The 15,823-nt window shown below is 45.1% G+C and overlaps 1 protein-coding gene across 2 annotated transcripts in view; it reads left to right on the top strand.

Annotated features, from left to right (window-relative positions):
- The window catches only part of LOC135826021 (myosin-15-like), a 226,453-nt gene that overhangs the window by 97,710 nt on the left and 112,920 nt on the right, over positions 1-15,823 (top strand). Inside the window, exons 12-14 of one of the 2 annotated variants that reach the window (XM_065338656.1) lie at positions 7,349-7,411; positions 7,746-7,808; positions 12,750-13,609. In XM_065338656.1, the coding sequence (XP_065194728.1) occupies positions 7,349-7,411; positions 7,746-7,808; positions 12,750-13,205 (582 nt within the window). In that variant the 3' untranslated portion in view covers positions 13,206-13,609. Of the gene's footprint in view, positions 1-7,348; positions 7,412-7,745; positions 7,809-12,749; positions 13,610-15,823 lie in introns of those variants that run through there. The other variant, XM_065338653.1, reaches the window with a different exon arrangement.

Genomic DNA, 15,823 nt, shown 5'->3' on the forward strand with positions numbered 1-15,823 from the left:
CTATTAAAAAAAAAGGAGCTTCAGTCACCTTGTTATTATCCAGTTGTTTAGCCATGATGAGCAGGTGTGCGCTTAGGGCAACCTGGCCTGTAAAAGAACAGCGCCACAGCAGTCAGTCCAGGCCTGGATTGGTGCACTGCAGACTAGTTAGGCGTTGACCATTGACACAGAACATGCAGCATAAGACATTCCCGTAGCTATGCAAAACACGTTACTTCAGTAACGCCTGGCGCTAGCCAGGGTCCACACAGCTTTAATTCCCGTAGCTATACAAAAGACATTACTTCAGTGACGTCCGGTGCTAGCCAGGGTCCACACAGCTTCAATTTCGTGTAGGTTTGTTTGTTTGTGCCATCGGGAAGCCTGGCGCTATCCCGTACCGTACCGTACCATCAAAGACAGCTGGCCACAAACAGCTGGCCACTACAGTGCGATGAAATTATGGGAGAAACCAGCGACCGCTTGGGAACGATGAGCATTACAACAGTCTTATTGTGAGTGAGAGTCAGGCCAAGTTTCTGAAGATCAGTAGCGAGTGCTATGACGAGCATTGTGTTAGCATTACAAAAGCATAGACAGGATGCGTATTATAGGAGACCCAAGTTGCTGACGATCAGTAGTCATTGCTGATAACGTGCAGGAGAACTAAATCGGCAGCCTCTTTTGCCGTCGGACAGGTTGCGTATTATAGGAGACTGTAAAGGTATGTAATGTGCTCCACAGGCAACCATGCATTCGCATTGGCTCAGCAGGTCACTGTATTACTACAAAAATACCAGAAAATTCGATTATGAGGGACAGTTCTAGTAACATGCATGATGAGCTAGGTAAAAAAGCATAGCGTAGGGCCCTGAGCTTCCAAGCTCACTCGTCAGTATACAGTATAATAGGATAAAGGGGACTGTCCCCATCTGCAAACAAATGGCAGGCATAATCTGGATCCAATCTGACCAGGGAGTACATTTTTACTGCGCAAAATGATTACTTGTATGACGTTATCACTTTCATGTTGTTTGGTGTTCTGGTTGCCATAGATACCTGTATGACAAGATGGCTGACTGCCGCTACAGCAGGCAGTGGTTCATCTGGAGCAGACGTGCAGCGATTTGAGAAGCTGATGAAGATATTCCAACCACCCGTTGACGAGGACACTGTTCACGACATTCACCCGGAACTCCTGGCAGCAGTTCTCGGTGGAAATGAGCAGGCTGTGAATTTCCTCTATCGCTGCATGGGTAAGTTTTCTGAGTTGATGATTCTGCCATGTTCTGTCTAACAGAGCATATTGGATATTTGCTGGATTGCAATTACAAGAACTCAGTACATACGGTGTACTTACTCTACACATTTCTACACAACATTCACAGGGGAGTCACAGGGTGGCTGGGAGTGGTACGACCGGGGGTCCGGGGTACCCCGCGGAGAAAAAAATAATGATTTTTCGGCTAACAGGCCACATTTTAGCACTCTACAGCCGCAAAGGAGGGTTCCCCTAGCACTTATTAGACAACCCCACTCAGGCTCCAAAAACATACTTCTCATGGATTTTTGGTATTTTCTGTACATCGTAGGTAGCCAAGCAAGGCAAAAGGAACCCATTCAATGATTCAAGGCCATTGCCCTCGAAAAAAAATCGCAAAATCCGAAGTACAAGCGTGCTGCGCGTTCTAGCGCCAGCCACTGTGCAAAACGTATGTCGTGTCCTGCAAAAGTCTGCCGCGTCGCGTACACTATACTATGTACACGTACGTCCGGCCTGGACAGTCGCGAAGTAATTTTAGTTGTTTTTAGAGAGAGAAGAAGATCCTTTTTTTTTGTTCGGTGGGATTGAAAGATCTGCCAGTGGACCGGAGCGCTACAACACTGGAAGCAGAAGCAGAAGAAAGCGCTTGCGGAATCTTCTCTGTCTTCGTGGCAACAGGACTTTAGTTTGCGAGAGACTTTCGTCCTGTCGTCGCGGACGCAATTCTTGTTGCTGCTACCAGAAAACTCGGGGAACGAAACGATCGTAAATCGTTATAATATAGGTGAAGCGGGTCGTGTCGGTGAACAGCTGCAGAATATTCTGCCGCCGTGGAGCAGCAGTCCAAACCCTTTTCAGCTTCGGAGAATGAAGCGCTTCCCTTTTCCGTTGACAAGCGCTGCGTTCGCGGGTGTAATGCATTTTCGAATCCGCTTGCAGTAGATCGTCAGGAGCCAGAGGTACTAGGTAGGTGTCGTTGTGGAAAGAATATAGTTATTATGTTGTAGCTGACAAGTGACATACATGTAGTGTCTCTTGACGTGCTGATTGCCATTGTAACATGGTAGATCTTGGAAAATTTTAGTTCTGGGCCCAGTGATTGCCACCAGCTCAGCTCTGTTTCCGTCAAGTTTGCAGTGAATGCGTCCGTGAGGAATCCATCGTCTGGTTGTTTCTACCCGTGACTCCAACCGCCTATCGTAATGAAAAACCGCCTTGGGTCTTGGGCAATAGCTAGCTGCTAGTGATAGGCGTCAAGTCTGTATGCTCCTTGCAATGAAAGTAACAGTTGCGATGTTTTGTACAAGTCCGAAGATCCTTGAATTTTTTTTATTGCTTTTTCGGATGAATTGGGTGGACCATACTGGACGAAAAGTGGTACGACCATGGTCGTAGTGGTCGTACCGTGTGTGACGCCCCTGATTCACCTATAATAATCTTACTGTTTTTTGAAAACACAATTGGGACCAAACTTGTGCTCAAAACCTCACTCAAATTTGAAAGGTTTTGTGTTGGATCTGTTTCCCCATACATTTTATCCTGGTATATGTGTCCAAGTTTTATAAAACCTGGCCTCATCAAACTCGATAACATTAGAGTTTTCAACGTCTAATGGAGAAGGAAGAATAGTACGGGTCACACGATACAGGGATGTATAACGGTTTTCACTATATCCACCACGAATTGTCCACAAAACATGCGACACAGCCGGAATGTCAGGACGCTGTTGTTAGATGAATAAACATGCTCTCTGTTTTACACGCATTCACGCACACACACACACACACACACACACACACACACACACACACACACACACACACACACCAGGGGTGTCACAGGGTGGGTGGGAGTGGTACGACCGGGGGTCCGGGGTGTCCCGCGGGAAAAAATAATTCGGATTTTTGGGCCAACAGTGCACGTTTTAGCACTCTACAGGTAGTACAGCCGCAAAGGACGGTTACCCTACAAGCACTTATTAGACAACTTAACACTTATTTAGACAACCGCACTCCAGCTCCGAAAGGTACTTCTCATGGATTATTTTTGGTATTTTCTGTACATCGTAGGCAGCCAAGGCAAAAAGGATTGCCGTCGAAAAAATCGCAAAATCCGGAGTACAGTACAATAACAAGCGTGCTGCATGCATGCGGCGCGTTCTAGCGCCAGCCGCGGTGCAAAAAATGTACCGGTAAGTCATGTCCTACGAAAGTGCCCCGCACGCGCTACATACACTACACTATGTAGGTCTACACGGCTGGCCCGGACACTAGTGCACTCGCGAAGTAGTGTTACTTGGTTTTAGAGAGAGAAAAAGATCCTTTTTTTTGTTCCGTGGGATTGAAAGATCTGCCAGTGGACCGGTGAGTTACAACACTGGAAGCAGAAGAATGAGCTTGCGGAATCTTCTCTGTCTTCGTGGCAACAGGACTTTTGTTTATGAGGGACTTTTGTACTGTCGTTGCGGATGCTTGTTGCTGCAGAAAACTCGGAGAACAAAACGATCGTATGTCGTTTGGTGAAGCTGGTCGTGTCGGTGAACAGCTGCAGAATGTTCTGCCGCCGTCGAGCAGCAGTCCAAACACTTTTCAACTTCGAAGAATGAAGCCCTTCCCTATTCCATTTACAAAATTATAGTTCTGGACCCAGTGATCGCCGCCAGCGCTGTTTCCGTCAAGTTTGTAGTGAATGCGTCCGTGAGGAATCCATCGCCTGGTTGTCTCTACCCGCAACTCCAACCGCATATAGCCGCTGGAGTATTGGGCAATAGCTAGCTGCTAGGCATCAAGTCTGAACCAAATATGCTCCTTGCAATGAAAGCTGTGATATTTTGTACAAGTCCGAAGAAAATTGAATTTTTTTGCTTTTTCGGATGAATTGGGTGGACCATCCTGGACGAAAAGTTGTACAACCATGGTCGTAGTGGTCGTACCGTCTGTGACGCCCCTGCACCCCCCCCCCCCCACACACACATACACACACACACACACACACACACACACAAACACACACACACACACATCCTGATCACGGAAACAGAAAAATTCAGTTATCCAAGTTTGGTGAATCAATTTTTACTGTTCCTGTGTTTGAAGGTAACCATGATGATACAGAGTGCCTGCGACAATCACCATGCCAGCATCTTGGCCGGTGTGTGTACAGTAGGGAACCTGGTTCATCAGGATCACCGTACCCAGGGTACAGATGTGTGTGCTCTAGGGGTGTCAGCGGACGGTTTTGTCAGCATGGTGAGTGATACGAGTACAGTTGAGCAGCTCACTGAAATCCCACACAAAGTGATTTGTACAGTTGAGCAGCTCACTGAAATCCCACACAAAGTGATTTGTACAGTTGTGCAGCTGACTGAAATCCCACACAAAGTGGTAAGTTCAGTTGAACGCACTGAAATCCGACCCAAAGTGCTAAACTGTCGACCTGGACCAGTTCCAATTGCATCAGTGTATTTGTGCATGTGTAAATACAGCAGCATTCCTACCACGTCAAAGGGTGTTCAAGTTGAGGAGCCGAATATGCACTTTGGTTCGGATTTCACCGAGCACAACTCTACTGCAGACTTGTGTTGATGAACATTATCTCCAGTTTACAGTGTCTTGGAACAGTCGGGACTGATGAATAGGGTGGTTTCACGTCTATCACAGGAGCATACCAGTCAGCCATGTTGGTTTCAATTCCACTCAACCCTTATTATTATTTGAGGGACTCCCCAAAAGCCGAAGCCTGAATCAAGGGGGTTCCCTCTAACCTCTTGTCTGGCTCAGAGACGGAGGTATTTATGAACCGGTGTTGTTGTGTTGGTTTGTCCCATGTACATGACATTGTAAACCACAGCGTTACCTAGCTGTTCATCATCACCGTGTAAGAATGGTGGTACTTGTCAGGAGACAAGTGAAGGATACACATGCCAATGTCCCACACTCTACACAGGACGACATTGTCAAAGACGTAAGTACGGACACATGTCTATTGTATCATGATAACGTTATCCACCATGGTGCTAACTGGCCATGGTGCTAACTGGCCATGGTGCTAACTGGCCATGGCTGTTGACAATGAGATCCCAAACTACAAAACACAATCATTTGAATATGTATGCAATTGAATGGGAAGCAAGGGTCTTCTTCGTCCCCTTTCAACAGTGAATAATGTCAATGACCTGCCTAAATACTACTGGCATCCACTGGGTATCTAGGGCATGGATGATAATATTCATTACCACAACAGCACACCTCCGTCTTGATAGCATGAGTCATAGATTACCTTGCTACATTTCCATAGGAATGAGAACACAACTATGGAAAGCACAGCAAGACAGCAAAAGTGCTGGCTGCAGCCTGATGTTGCTAACTGACATATTTGCCAAGCTACTTCTCTTCTTCTCTTTTATTCTATTCTTTTCCGCTCTCATCTGCCGCCTCTGTCTCTCTCTCCATTTCTCTGTGTTCCTCTGTATCTGTCTCTCTATCTATCTGTCTCTGCCTCTTTGTCTCAGTCTCTCTCTCTCTGTTTGTCTGTCTATCACTCTATCAACTGGGAGCAATAATTGCTCAAATGCATCGGTAGTCACGGTGTTTTTTTCTTCCAATTGTCCTGATGAACGTGATGACAATCTTTGGTCATCAAAGTCTCTCCCCTTTGGAGAGTAAAATCAGCTGTATAGTTGTTCTGTTTTTTTGACGTGAAGTACACTTGGTTTGTTTTTCACTGTGTGCTGGCTGTATGACAGAATGGTTGTCCAAACACATCCTGGCAAACATGACGTCATCGTTGTCCAAACTTACCACCATGACGAACAGCCTGCTGACAAGCTCAGCAAATGCGGAAAAGAAGTCGTCCGACGCTGTCGCTGCTTTTCTCTCCCGTCTCCAAGGCACCGTCAATCGAAACCTCAATCAGAGATTGGAAGCAATGCAGCAAAACCATACCACATACGTCCAGGTGAGTACGGATTTGTGATCACTCTTTCATTTGTTAAAGTAGTTTTCTCTTTTCCTCAATCCATAATAATTACAATCTCTCTGCTGCAGAGGTCACCTTTAATTCACCAGATTGTTCAGGCATGGTCCATCAACAGGGTGAAACAGTAATTTGCTAAAATGTGCTCTTTGAAGAAGGGGGTAGGATGGAGAATAGTTTTTAAATTCCTTTCTGAGTCTTGTTACACAATGCTTCATGGTGAGGGTGTATGTCCCAGATTCCCAGACCCGTAAGTAGATTGTATGGAGACTCACAGACCTGTGTATAGATTATATAGACTCCCAGACCTTTGTGTAGGCTGCATGTAGACTCCCCAAACTGTCTCTAGGTTATTATGTCATGTTATCCCATGGCACGGTACAAAATCCCTGTTTACTACGGTGCACCCTGCATTGGCATGCACCGAAACCCTCTCGATTCTGTGTAATGCATTTTGCCACTGCCATCCTTTCGATCAGAATCCAGTGGCAAAATGCACTACACAGAACCGTGAGAGGATGGGAGCCTGCCAAAGCTCAGTGCACCGTCGGTACAGCAAAAGTGCAACACTCACCTGAGCTTAGAGAACTTACTTCCACGACTACGTCCAAAACCAGATTTCACACAAACAAACAACAAACTCCAATCATCAAAAAGCCCGATTGCAAGAGGTGCAAGTTATTTCGTGTGTTGGCAAATCTTATGTTTCTCTCAATGTAGAATTCTGACGGGAGAGCTGCACGTCTTGAGCAAGCATTGGGCCAGCTGCAAACTAAGTTTGAGGTAAGTCAGTTGACAGACAAACAGTCTGCGAGGGTGAGGGGAGGGGAGGGGAGGGGAGGGGAGGTGAGGTGAGGGGTTAGGGGGATGTAATGCATGTACAACAATGATACACCCTTGCTCTAGTTTCGGGAAAGAGAGAGAGAAATTACGCATGTGCACATAGGGATTGGTTGTCGTGGCAGCCTCAGGGACGTAGCAATGCACTATTCAAGCTACCGTAATGTACGCAAGTTATTGGTTAGTTCTGGTTTGAACACACCTCTCCCCTTTCTCAGGGAATACTATATTCGCGAGAAACTCTAATCGTATAATGATTGAGTGGTAACCTATCGACTTTGATCATTTCAGAGCTCAAATACAAGAGCTGCGAGCCTGCAACAAACTTTGGGCCAGCTTCAAACCAAGTTTGAGGTAAGTTAAGGGACAGATAAAAAGATTCAGTAAAAGAAACAGCAGAGTAACCTCTAGCTTGCTGTTCGAAGTGCCAGAATTCTGATGCTGATAACCAGATACATATAATCCTTCCAGTACTGCCTTTGTAATACTTCGAGAACTGTATATGGGATGCTGATTGTTCTCAATGACTGAAGTGACACGTGCCCGTTTTACTGCCGATGTCTGGCTCAATTATTGAATATGATCAACTTGTGTAATTAGACTCATAGCAAAGCATGATGATCTATGTTTCGTGTATCTGATGATTGTTGTGTGTTGTATTGGTCTTTGGGCGGCTATTCTTCAACAGAGCTCAGACAGAAATTCTGCCAACCTAAGACAAGAACTAAATGCTGTCAAGTCAAGTTTGCGGGTGAGTGGTTTGTGAGAGAAAACATGCGTGAGGATTACGCTTCCCCCAAATCGGTAAGCTTTTCCCCGATTTTGGAGGGTTACTCGTCAGGCGAAATTACTGGTCAGTCGGCGACACGCATTTTTCACAAAAAATTGCGTTTCACCTGCTGGGAGAGTATGCGTGTACTCGAGTCTCATCCTGAGCACGTTTTTTTCTTCTTTTTTTCAGCTCCAGTATAGCTGTATTTTTCATTGCAAAGCCGTCCTCGATTGTTGTGTTCGTTGTTCAAACGAAGTGGACATTCAATCATGAAGGCAGAGGACATAGGAGCCTGATTGGATTTTCTCGTGGCATAGGACGGCCACACAGAGACACTTTGGGATTTTCTGAATATAAAATAACGTACGCACGATGCTGAGATCAATTTGTGCGATATCAAATTGTTTGTGATCTACCACATCGAGCAGAACGGGATCCAAACACAAGCTTACCAACGGTTAGGCTGCCGACCTGACTGGACAAATGATCCCTGGCTTCACCAGACGCCAGAAGTCGGACACCATGTCCTTTGCCGCGACGTCCATCTCCAAAAAGAACTCCATCTTCGTCGTGAAAAGGCTTGAAATACTCAATATTCAACCGAGATTCGCGGTCTCACCCTTTCTCTGATCGAATCATTTTTTGTTGTAGCAGTTGCAGGGCAGATCCCCGCCACTACTTCAACAGAAGATGGCTCCAAAGCATGCCTGGAACAAGCCATATCGAGGTTGCAAGCCACCCCTCTCAGCACCTTTTTTGAAGAAATTCGAAATTTCAATGGTGGAAGATATGCAATGAAGAGAATTTCAAAAAGTATGTTTCGCGGAGCGATCGCTCAACCTACGTCATTCAAACTTTGCAGGATGGTTCAGACGTACATGCTAGGCATGGAACCACAGAAGATGATATCATAGCTGACACACAGAGTCACACACACAGCAGATTCGTGTGCACAGATACTAAATTAGTGGACGTCGTCATCTTCTTCCCGCTGATCTCAAATGTACTATGACGTGCTATTTCGCCTGACGTTGAGAATCGCCGAAAATGTTGTTCCAAAGTGCGTTTACGAACGAATGATGTTGCTGCAAGCATGACCGCTCGATAGGCGTTCCCCAAATCGGGCGTCTTGCACTGTTGAGCTTCCGATGTCCAACACATTCGCTGAAAATAAGCCTTATGGAAAATCTGAAACTCGGGTTTTGAGCCAATAATAAATGAGCCGTCAGATGCGAAAAGGGTGCTTATGGCATATTTTGGTCAAATTGAGATAAGGACTCAAGCAAACTCTATACGCTTTTATGCTTCACCTCCAAAAAACCGGACTCAAAAATCCAACCCCATCATGAAGATATCGTCAATTTAGGTCAGGAGACAAAAGAATTTCGTACAGAATCAGAACGGAGCTCGTGAGAACGGCGCCACAAAAAAGGCAGTTTCTTTTGTATGTAAATCCGCCGTGCTTTGGAGTTTCAGGCCGGTTGAAGTATCTACGAAAAGCTGGGAATCTCAGCAGTGCGCTAGTGTACATACCAGCGCCGGGCCGGGGATGCACACTCACACATCATCCATATCCCGCAACGATCGAAAAAATGACGTCACATCAAGATTCACTCATGCATGTGACAGGTACTTGACAGCCTGACGCACTTTACTCTATTTGCTCTGTGCTGCCATAAGCACCCTTTTCGCATCTGACGGCTCAAATGTAGAATGGAAAAGGATATATGGAAGTTGGTGCACTTTCTGACTGTGTAAAGTATCTAGTTATAGTGGTGGAGAGTTACTCGTTTCAATATGTCCTTTTCCTTTCTACATTAAATTGTATCGAAAAATCGCTTTTCTTTTCGCCGATTTTGGAGGATTGCTTTGAGAATCGCCGAAAAATCTACTTTGAAGTACCAAATGTTGTTGCAAAGTGCAATTTTGAAGCCAATATGCCAACAATTCTTTTAGCCAATTTTCCAATTCAATTATTCCAATTTTGCAGCTGATTTTTGAACAATCAGCTGACTTGCAGCCGAATCTGAGGTATTTTTGAGCCTAGCGAAAAGCCGAATAGGCGAAAAAACTTGATTTGGGGAAAGCCTACCGGGGATATATTGTGTCACGTGAATCATGTCTCTTAGCAACCGCTGAACTTCCTTTGAAAGTACACGACCTGCCATACCCCCCCCTCATCAGAACATGGACACATACTCTGCAGTACAGTGTATTCAGAGGTATAGTACATATGTGAAAACATTTCCAGTATTTACAGCTTGAAGAATACAGTACTGAGTACCTGATATTGGACACATGCAGAGGTTGTATGGTGCCTATATCTTAGTGATAGAGCAGTCGGCCAGTAACCGAAAGGCCCTCCTCCCTCCCTACTTTTGATCCCCGGTAGGTGTGACCTAACTTTTTTTAGCTCAAGTTACTCAAGTGCTTCAGTTTTGAATGAAAACGTTCCATACAGCTAGTGCAAGTTATCAACTAAACCTCCGTAAATATCACCAGAGCTTTCCTGCGATGTAGGCAACAGTGAGGAACGGGATTGCTGATAATCTAGGTATTGGCAACAGAATGGACATACTCAATGAGTCAGAAGTTTCTAACACTCAAAGACCATAAGGACAACTTTGCTAGAGCGTTGCCCTGCAGACCCAGCCAAGTCTAAAGTGGGTGTGGACTGCAAGGTTATACTGAAATGAGAGAGCTTGGAAGCTCAGGGCCTGCGCTATGCTTTTTTTGCCTAGCTCATCACCGTCTACCACCTTGATGACCAACTTGCAAAAAAATCATAGGGATGTTATTAATTTTTCATTTCTCCTATTTTTTCAAGACATTACCTGGGATTCGAACCCGCACTATCGCCCTGCATGCATTCCCCCGATACACTTCATTCTTCCAAGTTGCTTCACGTCAAGGTCTTGCATTTGAAAGCCCTATTTGAATATTGTGGCCAACTGTCTTTGATGGTACGGTACAGGACAGGTACGGGATAGCGCCAGGCAAATTTTCCGTTTGTCATTCTTCGGCAACACATTTGGCCTTCATCTGTGGTGCGGGTGTAATCTAGTGACTTCGTACATGCGTTATAATAGACCAATCCCTTTGTCTGGGTTCGTGAAAAGGACCACGCGTGCAAGTCAGCTCGTGTGAAGTGCATGGTTTTGTATTTAGCTGGTACTAGTATGTGGCAGCTTATGGGACAGAGAGACTTTTGCTCCCCGAGCTTGTGAATGTAAATCGTGTTTTACGTCCACCATGACGGCTACAATACCCAACCATACCACAACGAACTGATCGGTGACATCATTGTACCTGTATTGCAAAACGTTTCCATTTGTTCGAATAACGTGCATGATGAGCTAGGCAAAAAAGCTTAGCATAGGGCCCTGAGGGAAAGAAACAAAGTTTCTCTTTGCATTCGAGGATAATACGACACCGTCTACCACCTTGATGACCCTGCATGCATTCCCCCGATACACTTCGCATACATACTCATTCTTCCAAGTTGCTTCACGTTATGATTTTGCATTTGAAAGCCCTATTTGGATGTTGTGGCCAGCTGTCTTTGATGGTGCGTTACAGGTACGGGATACCGCCAGGTATGCCGACGGCACAAACATACAAACACACACGGAATTAAAGCTGTGTGGACCCTGGCCAGCGCCAGACGTTACTGAAGTAACGTCTTTTGCATATCTACGAGAATAAGGCCGTTTCTGCCATGCAGCACCAAATGCCTGGAAGAATAGCATCGCATTGATTGAGTGGTATAAGGCCGGTGTTATCTGAAAATTGTCTGCTCTAGAATTTCAAGCCAATCGGGTACACATGTACCTGGCGCAACTCTTGCAATCAGGCTTTTTGAGTAAGATACTGTGAGACCTGTGTAAGGTGACCGCTCAAGAGACCTTCAAAATGCGGTAGCTGTGTACAGGATCATTTGACTGAAATTGACAACCCTTGGTCCTGGTGGTAGTGGTCCCCTTGGACAGTTGGTCGCCTTTTCCAAGTGGTCTCCTTGACAGGTTTAACTTTACAGTAAAACCTGGTTTAAGCGACCACCCCACGGTGCATGCAAAAGCGGTCGTTAAAGCCAGGTGGTCTTTAGAACCAGGTCCCACAGTGTCTGTCTAGAACTGTCGGTGCATGGAAAATCGGCCGTTGCAGGCAGGTGGTCGCTAAACCCAGAGGTCGCTTACACCATGTTATACTGTGTATGTATATTTTGTTTTTTTGTGTTTTTTTTACAAAGATCACTTAAAATGTTGTAGCTGGCCAAAAAAGACTGTCACCAGGTTTAAGAAACGGAAAATGCTGGCGCGTTCAAGTGCGGCCACTGCATGTTCTGAATAGTGCAAGCACACCACGATCATCTCCCTACAACGACAACAATCGTACAGTAACACATCCACCATCGAACTGCCATTTGTCAATGATCGCTTGGTGCTTGATGTTCGCCGTACAGTCAGATCCTTTAGTAATGATGTGCGGGTTCTGTTCCAGTCCGATTGGTCACTCAGAGACATGTTAGTATCTTCATCATTGTCCCGTCGTGAATGCCCGAAGGATGTGTAGTACTATAAGAAATAAGAGAGGGAGAGGGCGACCTGTTGTCAATGCTTATCTCAGGATGTCGTCTTATAAAAAGTTATGTATCATTTGTTCCGAGTAGTATGTTGGCAAAATAGAGAGAAGAGATTTGACCCTAGCTCTGTTGCATAAGCTTGTCATGCCAGGTGGTGAATATGGCTTGAACATGATGACGTCAGAAGTCAATAAAATAATCATGAATGACTTCTATGTGACCCACTCAGACCATAGTGATGTACATGTAGAACATCCGATGAGTCATAAGTTAGTGATTTTTGGTGAAATTGATGTGTCCGCTACTTTTGCTCTTTTGTGCTTTTTGGTGCATGTCAGTATCTGGGCACAGGCTGTAATCTTCGAACACTTGGATACAAGTATCAGAGTCGCCACAGTATCAACTATGCCCCGGATGGAGGACAGATTGCATCAGTGATGTTCAGAAAGAAGCATACCAACACTGTACTGAAGTTATCCTATTCTGGTAATATACGCATATATGGAGCAATCACAGCTGCACGTTGGTACTTGAAGATCGACAACAGGGAGTGTGCCAGACCTACCAAGATTGATATAGTCATGTACCAGAGCAGTGACGACAACACCTACATCCCTGCCGTACTGACTGGTATCTGTGAGTCGACGTACAGCAGTGGAGCTGACATTGCAGCTGGAGATCACACCATCACAGTACATGTTGGAGAGGTTCCGGGCGTTCCCGCCAGTGAAACACTAACAGGCTGGGCTAGCACCTCGATTCTTGAGATTCAAGAAATGTGTCCACAGTTTTAGCATCTGAAATGGTTATAACAGTGTACGTTGATATTGGAAGATGGACAACAAGGAACAGGCCAGACCCACTAAGAATGATAGAACTGTAGGAAAGAGTACTGCCCACATCAACCATGCATTGTACTATATTCACTGACCAGTATCTGTGAGTGGACTACCAGTAATGGAGTTAACATTGGCAGCTGGAGATCACATGATTACCGTGCATGTTAGAAGAATAACGAGACTATAGCAATGGTAGTCCATACACATGTTAGTCCATCATCTCCTTTCTCAAGTCTCGAGGTCCATAAGTTCAGTATTTCACGAATATTATAGCTTTTAAAAAGTTTCTTGAAGACAAGGAACTGATTGTTTTGAAACCAAGTGTAACTGAATAGATTCGATGTATAATGAATTTTAATATAGCTGTGAATAGGATGAAGGCCGCAGACATCACGCAACTACGTTCCGTGATGTCTGTGGCCTTCATCCTATTCATAGCTATATTAAAATTATTATCTCCAAGTAGATTATTTGTGTAATGAATTCCACCTTGTTTTTCTGCTCACACAGCGGTAGCTACATAATATTCTTCACTGTTCGAATATGGTGATTGTGGTGGTGCGTGGGTGTGCATGTGTGTGTGTGTGTGTGTGTGTGTGTGTGTGTGTGTGTGTGTGTGTGTGTGTGTGTGTGGGTGTGTGTGTGTGTATGTGTGTGTGTGTCCATGTCTGTGTGAAAGCAGCTGTGCTTTTGTTTTCATTTCCGCTCACCAATTATCCAGCATTCTTTTCTATCCTTCGTCTTGCTTGTGTCGGAGTGTGAAATTTAATTGCCAAGTCCTGCATGATGCAGTGCCGCTTTCTCCACCACCCACATCATTATACAAGGTCATGTACTGCATACTTTTTGCTGGTCTCAATTCTGTTTTGAACTTTAGTACCTCCTTTATACGGTTTCCATGACTCCCTGGTCGTGACTAACATATCTGTCTCTCAAGTACATGTACATGTAGCAAGAGTGCATAACCTCTTGACTCTTGACACTTGACTCTTGACTCTTGACTCTTGACTCTTGACTCTTGACTCTTGACTCTTGATTCTTGACTCTTGACTCTTGACTCTTGACTCTTGACTCTTGACTCTTGACTCTTGACTCTTGACTCTTGATTCTTGACTCTTGACTCTTGACTCTTGACTCTTGACTCTTGACTCTTGACTCTTGACTCTTGACTCTTGACTCTTGACTCTTGACTCTTGACTCTTGACTCTTGACTCTTGACTCTTGACTCTTGACTCTTGACTCTTGACTCTTGACTCTTGACTCTTGACTCTTGACTCTTGACTCTTGACTCTTGACTCTTGACTCTTGACTCTTGACTCTTGACTCTTGACTCTTGACTCCTGACTCTTGACTCTTGACTCTTGACTCTTGACTCTTGACTCTTGACTCTTGACGATACCATTGCATGTGCCGGTACATCAGTGAAATGGATATGTTGGTACTTGCATTGTATTTCATTATTTTACTTGGGCATTTCCAACAGACCCTAAGGTCTTCTTACAGGGTGCCAAAGATGAATGAATTTGGTAAGCTCTTGGCGAAATGAATTGGATCGATGATGTGCACTGGGCGAAATAGCACTGTGTCGGTCGTTTGTGCAGAAGTTTGAGATGGACAGTAAATCATCATGCTGGAAATAAGAACATCAGTACGATGCACTGAAGCAGTCGTTATTCCTACAACCGAGAGTCCATTGGCCCAAAAAGTGAGTGAGAGAGGGGCGGAGGGGAAGGGAGGGAGGGGGAAATGAGGGAAGGGGAGGCAGCACACCCAACACAAGAACAGGGAAGAACAAGATGCAGAGAAGAAGCAGACAAAACACGAACTCTTGCTACTGTCATGCTGACAGTGCACACGAGCATGTAGTCTACAATACATGTACATGGATATCTCTAGTCATTGATTAGGTAGTGAGTACTAGAACACTGTTTTAACCAGTGCTACTACCGTAGTCTACGCATACTACTGTAGTGCAATCAATACCGTCGGTTCAGGCCTTGCTATTGCCTCCTTCCTCAACCCTTTATCTTAAAATTAACCCCATAATCACATTCGCTTCCATGTACTAGAATAATGGGGCTTGTAGCCCGTGTGTACTTGCGAATTCAAATACAAATATACATACATACATGTGTACATACATATGGCAACACGGACATACATCACAGGCAACAAGAAGGGTAGCACTGTTGGATGCTGTGGAGGCCCCAAGCGGTAAGACTGACAGACAGACCAGTGACGAACGAGCACGAGATTCAGGTTGTCAGCACGGACACACAGCACATCAGAAAGACAGGTAGCATTGTTCGATGCATTGGAGGCGCCAAGACTCCCAACAAGAAAGAGGCACGAATGACAGACAGACCAGTGACGAACGAGCACGAGATTCAGGTTGTCAGTCCGAGTCACGCGTCTGTCATGCCAAAATTAGCGCGAACCTAGGAAAAGAAGACGAGAATGTCCAAGGGCGCAAAGTACTGTCGTAAACTAGGTATGATACCAAGTAACTACACGCACAAAAAATAGGAGGACTAAGCGATCATCAGAAAACAATAATGAGAAATCTGGATCAG

The sequence above is a fragment of the Sycon ciliatum genome, chromosome 10, assembly GCF_964019385.1.
Source record: "Sycon ciliatum chromosome 10, ocSycCili1.1, whole genome shotgun sequence".
Classification (NCBI taxonomy): domain Eukaryota; kingdom Metazoa; phylum Porifera; class Calcarea; order Leucosolenida; family Sycettidae; genus Sycon; species Sycon ciliatum.